Source organism: Brassica oleracea, unplaced genomic scaffold (assembly GCF_000695525.1).
Source record: "Brassica oleracea var. oleracea cultivar TO1000 unplaced genomic scaffold, BOL UnpScaffold01372, whole genome shotgun sequence".
Lineage (NCBI taxonomy): Eukaryota > Viridiplantae > Streptophyta > Magnoliopsida > Brassicales > Brassicaceae > Brassica > Brassica oleracea.
This window is the reverse complement of record NW_013617909.1, coordinates 1-8,507: the sequence shown is the minus strand read 5'-3', so window position 1 is coordinate 8,507 and position 8,507 is coordinate 1. Positions and strand designations below refer to the sequence as shown.

The 8,507-nt window shown below is 39.4% G+C and overlaps 1 protein-coding gene across 2 annotated transcripts; it reads left to right on the top strand.

The window, feature by feature from the left end:
* Window positions 1-77: 77 nt before the first annotated feature.
* LOC106321269 lies at window positions 78-1,699 on the top strand. 2 transcript variants are annotated; one of them, XR_001266029.1, is made up of 3 exons: window positions 78-1,064; window positions 1,209-1,364; window positions 1,645-1,699. XR_001266029.1 is itself a non-coding variant. In XM_013759572.1 (2 exons), the coding sequence occupies exon 1, from the start codon at window positions 175-177 to the stop codon at window positions 730-732; it is 558 nt and encodes a 185-aa protein (XP_013615026.1). In that variant the 5' UTR covers window positions 78-174; the 3' UTR covers window positions 733-1,064; window positions 1,209-1,516. The 2 variants fall into 2 exon arrangements, 1 of the variants encoding a protein (XP_013615026.1); XM_013759572.1 differs by lacking the exon at window positions 1,645-1,699 and having other exon boundaries at window positions 1,209-1,516.
* Window positions 1,700-8,507: the final 6,808 nt, after the last annotated feature.

Genomic DNA, 8,507 nt, shown 5'->3' with positions numbered 1-8,507 from the left:
TATCTCAGGTCTCCAATTGGTGATCTCCCAGATTTTCAAGGTATGATTTGGTGTCTATTCTTTAGGAGATCGTTTTGGATTGGCTGGGGGTTTCCACAAAGGAATCACCGATATTTGAGAATTGATGATTGGAAAGCCAGGATTTGGTTTCTTATTCTCATCAGAATCAACGAGATGTTCGAAGATTTCTCAGATGAATTTCAAGATCTCTCGGAAGGTGAGATCGAGGAAAAGGACAAGGAATGCATTAAGATACTGTCTGGTGAAGATATCTTAAGTGAGAATGCTGAGGAAGATAACCAGATTGGATATAAGGAAGCTAAAGGCCCAGTTACGCTGGAAATGGACAAAGAGCAGGGGGCTAGGATGATGCTGTTTAAGAGCCAGAATGTAGCAAGTGGAACCATGAAGAAGAGAATGGTACAAGGGCTAGTATCTCCTCGCAAACGTCCTTCGGCTAAAGCGGGTATCCGACAAGGTGATGGTTTTAAAAAGGTAGAAGAGACGGTCCCTCAAACCCTTTACCGAGCTCATCAAAACCCTGATTTTATGGATCGATCCTTTGAAGAAGAGAAGCTATGGTGGCAGATACTGAGAGAGCAGATGTCCAGAGGCTATTACCGTTGGTTTCGATCGGTCTGTTTGGTCATCAGAAGATACATGGAAAAGCTGAAATACTGGTCTTCAGTGGAGGAAAATATTTTGCTCTTGGCCTCATTAAGCCACAAGTGAAGTCAAACCTTGTTCCTATATTGGAATAACAAAAATGTAAGGTGTTCGAATGGTTAATGGGAGTTTAATTGTGGTGTCTCATTGGTCACAATTAATTACCAAAGGAAAGACAGAGAGTGTCGAGGATATGGGGTGAATAATCAGACTCAGGGGTACGTGAGACTCACGTCAAAATTAATGATGGTTTATAAATGTTTTGGACACTTATGGTTTCTTCGTATCCAGCTGTATTGCTCAACAGAGCTAATCAGTATAAATTTGAGGCGGCTTCTCTGCTGGAATAATAGATGTATGGGTCGTAAATGGACGATAATTTATCTTAGGGAGATCTGGTACAAACATAAACCAGACTTTTTATATTTATCAGAAACGGAAAAAGATACAATTTTTGTTGCTTTTTATGCTTCTTGTATCTCTCTTTGGATAGGGTTGATATGGACTGTGAAAGACTTGGTAATGTATTGGTGTATATTTAGGTGGAGGGAGAGATATTGGTCTTTGGATGGTTCTCAGGTTTCTTGGAATTTAAAAACGGATTACGGAAGGGGTTTGCAGATGTGGTCTTTGGTCTCATCAAACCGAGACAGCCACATTGCTCATTAGTTGCATTTGTATATGGAGTTCATAAGCGGGTAATTGGACATAGAACACTTTTTGGACTTGGATATGGAGCTCAAAAGCGTGTACTTGGACATATGGTTTTGTTATGGATAGAATACTTTTATAAAGAACTTATTATGGGATTTATTAGATCATGGCCTTATGTTTTAGAGTTTACCAGATGCTATAAAGGATCAATTTTAATGGGTTTTACGAATTGGTGTAATATTTTCTTTCTCATGATATGGAGCCGGAGACTTATAATTTATTTAAATTATAATTTTATACAAATATTTTTTTTACATAATATAGGTATCAAGGAGGAAGCCCGAGGTTTTTCCATGGGATCTTATATGGTATTTGGGAGAATAATGAATCACAAGAGAAGGTTGGAGATTAGGAACTTGTTGTTGGCTAGAGACCATTCTAATATTTTATTTCATTACGGGACACACAAGTGTTTTCTTTGGAGGTTTCAAGGAAATTTATTATGAGATTGGGAGATAGTAAAGTTAATAAGTTTTCTGGCATTAACATGGCGGAGAGCCTATATACTATGGGGATTGGAGAATTCAGGGTATCATTACACCCAATTTAGACAGTTCAAAGGAGTTTTGATGCGCCCTTGGGTAGCGCACCGGGCAAAACAAACATGCATGTCTTGATCATGGAAAGCATTAAAGATATATGTTCATTGTTTGACCCATATCTTCCAAACCACGAGGCTTCTAAGCATGAAATCACTTGGAGAATTTTCTCAACTCAATTATGGAGCTCCTCGGAGAAGAATCAGATCAAATGGAGTTCATATGTGACAGTTATGCCATTTACAAATCATGTGATCTTCAATTCTCACGAATTCAGACCATCCGAGAAGTTGGTAATGACTAACCTTCTTTCTGATGAACCAGAGACCAATTCAATCATGCCAAAGGTGATTATTCATGTTCTAAATGTCCAAGAAAGTCTTGGGCTTGATGGCTTACAAAAATAATCAAAAACAGACTTGTTTGGGCCAAATGGAGAAATCGATAAAAATTGGCTAAGGAAAAAAGATGGATTTCAATCAGACCTTAAAGAGACATGTCTTGGCCCATATCAGGAGCATATTCTTCACTTTTCAAAGTCCTGGTAGTGGATATCAGATAACCTAACACAAGGATCTATCATTGCATAGCTGGTTCCATAACTAATCAATCAATTCCTCATCTGACCCAAATATGGTCGATTTCAAAAGTGATCTAAAAACTAAATAAAATTCACTAAAACCCATGATAATTCCCAACTAAGAGAATGCCATAATCAGAACTTGCAGAACCGGCCTCAATCTATAGATCTCGGCCAACATCAGCCAAACCGGCCCAAAGTGGACATCATCAAATCAATTCCTAAAAATTGATTAAAATTCATGAAAACTCATGATAATTCATAACTAAGAGATTCCCATAATCAGATTCTAAAGAATCGATCCAGACCATATAGATCTTGATCAAGAACAGCCGGCCAAGGACAAGGGCTTCAAGCCTGAACTGGCCAAGGCCTAGGTTCAGAACCATCATGTCTGATCCATCAGACCACATCACAATCACACAGGATATAGGTTAAGTAATCAGAAAGTGGAGATGGGTGTAACCAACAATCCGATCAGGCCATAGACTCAGGCGGCTAGGCACCGGCTATGCCCAATGGACTGCAGCCACACCACTAACCTTAGGAATCCGTTCTCCAGGCGCTGGTTCCTTCTCCTTCTCCTTCTCCTTATCCTTCTGTCTGGTATCCATTCTCCAGTACTTGTCTCACACGATCAGGGCTTGGCCGGAATCAGATCAAGCACCACCACAACTGGTTTCTCTTCAAGTCGCCGGCCTCTCTCTCTCTTCTTTGTTTCACGATTTTCTCAGGGTTTTCCCTAGGGAAATTGATGCCCAAAATCGACCCCAGGGGTCTGTATATATATATAGAGAGAGAGAGCCAATAACTGCCCTGGTCAGACAGTTACAATCGATTGGGCCCAACTGCTCCGAACCGCCCCCAACCGCTCCAACTGCTCCCTTGGCAGTTTCCTCCATCGAAAACCATCCCCCAGGCCCTTGGCCAAGCCTTGGTTCAAGCCTGAATGCATATGGACCCATCGTCCCACATGAGCCATCGGCACGGCCCGGTAACTGCTCGACCACGACCACACTGGTCCGGACCGGAACACTCCTCCAAGTCGAGATGAGCTGTCCCCCAACTGTCCCCAGCTGAGTGAGCTAACCCATCAGTTCCAGTAAGCTGGCCAAGACTGAATGAGCTAGGTCCACACTTCCTCCAGCTGCTTGAGCTTGAACCAGAACTCATCCAGCTCCCCAAACACTCGTCCAGCTCCTTCTAACTTGTCTCCAATGTTTCCTGGTTAAGTCTCAGCTGCTAGCCTTCCTTAACCTTCAGATTGGGCCATGATGCGCTTGTCACAAGGTCTTTCGACCTGATTGGTACGTCTCCTCGCACCATGGCCCGTCCGGACGATCCTATCTAGGATCGGGGATATGACAAAGAGACTAATGGACTAACCTGTTTTTAACTGGAGCATCCGAGTAGTCTTGTTCTATTTTCACAGGATTTTTAGGAAGATCCATTCGACTACTCACATCAAGGACCGCGTCTTGACACTAGAAAACCCTTGGATGATGATCTAGGTCCCATATTTGATGAGGAAGATGAGCTGGTCCAACCTTTGAAGCGGAAGCACCAAGCGTAACATCCATCATCATGGAGAACCAACTTTGCTTTGATCCCGGCACAACTCCTACACCTTTGTCCACATACATTCAAGAGCACTATGAGAAACTTGATTTGATTAATTCTCTGCCTGAAATGTTTGTTAAGATCAATTCTGAAGATGTGAAACATTTTGGTTTTGACAAAGTTAAAGAATTTTGTGTTTCAAACTCTATTTCTGAAAACATGGTTAACTCTTTTCAATTGTTTGAACCTGATAAACTTTCTGATCAAAAACGTTTTCAAATTGGCAATGACATCAATTCTAATCTTGCTTTGAGTTTTGATCAGTTTCTGAAACATAGCAAGGGTTTTGATCATCTTGAAAAGTTATTAGAGTTTGGTTTGTAACAACCTGTTTTATGTGCTAGAAAATCATTTGATTCATTTGTCTTCAAATAAAATGGCTTTGATCTGAGTTTTCATAAACATGAACTGATCACTGGTGATTTGTTTGCATCCACTTGTGCCTTGGACGAACTAATGATTTTTAAGACTGTGTTGGAACAGAAATCACCTAGAGTTCAAACCGATTTTTGTGATTTTGTTTTGAAGTTTGATATCTTGTGTGTTGAAACTGATAAAACTTTGGCGTAATTTGAGATCATTGCTTAAGATTGTGTTGTTTTGAGCTTTGATGTTATTTTGGTTTACAACACATTCTTTGAAAAACATATTGAGCTTTTAATAAGTGATTCTCAATCCGAACTTACTCTTTTGTGTTCTGATTTTGAGAAGGATAGGCACGTTTTGAAAATGTTCAATATTATTTTGTGCCTTGATACCATTCTGGTCTATAATGCTTACTTTGATGTGCATTTTGAAAGGCTGAAACGTGTGCTACATGTTCTTGGGAAAGAGACGTTGATTGCTTATTTGAGCAAGTACATGTCTTGCACATATGATCCTGGTATTCTAGTTTCTGTTTTGAGTGTCCAGTATAAACAGATTCAGTCTCAAAGAAATGTAAGGAACAAAAGCATAGACCGTGCTTATCAGCCTAAGATTTGGAGATAGAAGTACTTGAGGAAAACAGCTTCAAAACTCCAAGGAAGTTTCTTTCCAAAATTTTCCTTCACTATATTTTACATGTTCTTTAGATTCTTTGTGCCTGATTCATTTCCTTTTGATACATGTAAAACAGATTTGAGGTCCTTTTCAAGAGGGAGGGAATGATGCGCCCTTGGGTAGCGCACCGGGCAAAACATACATGCATGGCTTGATCATGGAAAGCAGTAAAGATATATGTTCATTGTTTGACCCATATCTTCCAAACCACGAGGCTTCTATGTATGAAATCACTTGTAGAATGTTCTCAACTCAATTATGGAGCTCCTCGAAGAAGAATCAGATCAAACGGAGTTCATATGTGACAGTTATGCCATTTACAAATCATGTAGTCTTCAGTTCTCGCGAATTCAGAACACCCGAGAAGTTGGAAATGGCTAACCTTCTTTCTGATGAACCAGCGACCAATTCAATCATCCCAAAGGTGATTATTCATGTTCTAAATGTCCATGAAAGTTTTGGGCTTGATGGTTTACAAAAAGAATCAAAAATAGACTTGTTTTGACCAAATGGAGAAACCGATAAAAATTGGCTAAGGAAAAAATATGGATTTCGACCAGACCTTAAAGAGACATGTCTTGGCCCATATCAGGAGCATATTATTCACTTTTCAAAGTCATGGTCGTTGCTATTTCAAGAGGCAGTCCAAGTTTCAGTCAAAGACTTTATTTAGTCAAGTCTTTGTTTATATTTCCAATGTTTTGTTTTTAGCACATTCTTCTTTGGATCTCTACAACTTGTAATCCTATAAATAATGCCTAAGAGTCACGAAATAAGACAAACTTTTTCCCCTTTTTATTGAGTTTATCTCCTTTGTTCTTTGTAGAATATTTCTTTTTTCTTGGTGTGGTTAGCTCCAAGTAAACTTCTCTATTTCGTTGGATGTGCATCATATCAAGCAACATATAGAAACCTTTCTTTTGTTGGACTTGTGCGTCATATCAAGCAACAGCTGGAGTTTGGTAGTATCAAGAGACTTTCCGACCCTCTTGTATCACCGTTCAATCCATCAGTTCTCCGTTTTGGCGAGTTCATATCCCTTAAGTCCAATTGAGTGATCCTTCCCTATTTTAGGGCAAGCCTTTCTATATATTTTTTAAATGAGAGCACTTAAGTTGGAATTGCCAAGGAATGAGAAGTAAGTGGACTATAAGTTATTTAAGGGAGATATGGCATAAACATAAGCCAGATTTTTTATTTTTATCGGAGACAAAGCAAGAGTTTGAGTTTGTTCATGAATTTCAATCTCATTTTGGATTTGATAATCTTGTCACAGTGGATCCAGTGGGACGGAGAGGTGGCTAGCACTTTATTACAATAATGAGTATCAGGTTAATGTTTTATATTCAAGTAATCGAATGATAGATGTGGAAGCAGTGGCTCTTGGGAAAAACAGTATATATGACGTTTGTGTATGGAGATCCAGTTCAAGATCTACGAGAACAAGTGTGGGAACGCTTAACTTGATATGAAATTTCACGATCCGAACCTTGGTTTATTATTGGTGATTTATTATTGATGATTTAAATGAGATCACAGGAAATCATGAAAAAGAGGGTGGAGCTTTGAGAAGTGCGAACTCATTTGTTCCTTTTAATAATATGATAAGGAATTGTGGATTACTGGAGTTTCCTGTTAAGGGAAATAAGTTGTCATGGCAAGGAAGAATGGGCAAAGGCAAAGGGGCAGTAATGGTTAGATGTCGTTTAGATCGTGCATTTGTGAATGAGGAGTGGCACACTCTATTCCCCTGTTCTTATACAGAATATTTAGGGATGGTGGCATCGGATCACCGCCCAGTGGTGGCTTACTTAGAAGATAAAGTTCTCCGGAGAAAATGGCAGTTTAGATTTGATAAGAGATGGGTTAGACAAGAAGGCCTTATGGAATCTATCTATCTATACTAATAAAGAACAGTTTGTTCTCTTTTCATTAAGCCACATAGGCATCCACGTAGATAAGTCACTCTCGGCAGCGGTGACACGTGTTGAGTTTTGTCCAAACTCATCGTTTCATTAAAATAAGAGAATGCGACGTAGATCTTCTTTCATCTTTTCTAAAATCCTAAGCGTTTCACCTCCTACGGTTTCCAGATTGATAATGAACTTTAATAATCATCAATAGAAACGTTCCCTTCAATCACATGTCCTAAATTCACATCTACTCCCTTCCAAGCTTTCTCTATCGTCATGATTCACATGGGATTCAAAGCTTTTAGCAGAAAGTTGGATTCATAAGACTCCTTAGTCCGACGTCACCGTCGCTCCAACAAATGAAGCCTCTGCCAGCCTCGGTCGTAAATGGAAGTGGAATCAAGGTATCGGATCCCTCTCCCCAGCTTCCTGTCTTCTTTAACAAACTATTTTCTCTTTGATTATTCTGAAGGAAAACAAAATTGAAACGTTGTAGTTGATCAGGTTGATTCAGAACGCTGATTGCAGTCAGTTGATTGGATTGAAGGAAAGACATCTCTTTGCAAATCGAAATTAGGTTAGAGCCGGAAACTGTTGCTTCCTTTTGCTTACTGATAAGATTGAATATTGATATTGACATCGTCTCTATGTATTAAATTTTATGATACTTTGATGATGATATATATTTTAATTTGATTGGAAATAAGTGGTTCAACAGATGCCCACCGACTTTGGCTTCAAGCTCTATAACCACAGCTGGTGGTCCGCCTGCTCTAACTCCTGCACCACCTTCCAAACTGATGTTCAGGTAGTTTAGTTATCCAAAGTGTTTTTCCTCTCTTCTTTTAGTTTATCACTCACTATATATCTCAAACTCGATAGATCAACAGACCCGAGATCTACCAGAAGCAGGAAGAAGTGACGGTCTCAATTTTCTCCAAAGCATAACGTAAAAAGTCGAGTTTGATGACCAGATTGTGAGTATCATTCGATCAGATAAATGCATTACCTTTAACTGAACCTATCTTGCTTTGTGATTTGGCACTGCGTACTGATTTGAGATATCTATTCAGGTTATGTTTTCCAGTTGATGTTTCTCACTTTGCTGGAGAAGAAGCTTATCTTTCCTAACCAAGTTTGTTTGGGAAGGTGTATATATTCGTCAACTTGAATAGTGGGTTTTGTCCATTGTTTGTACGAGATTCAGTTGATCGGAATGATGAACTTCAAGATGGGTGACTAAAGACGTTTTTATTAGAATCCGACAAAGGGTTACAAGATTGATGGGAAATAAGGAGACAAGATGTGAGGTCTAAGCAACGAGATCAGAATGATCGTTTAGAAACCCTAGATCTAACCGCTTAGTGTGTAGGTTGTCCAAAAGTCATCTGCTCGTTGCCTCCTCCTCCACTCTTATAGCCCCTCTGTTCGTGA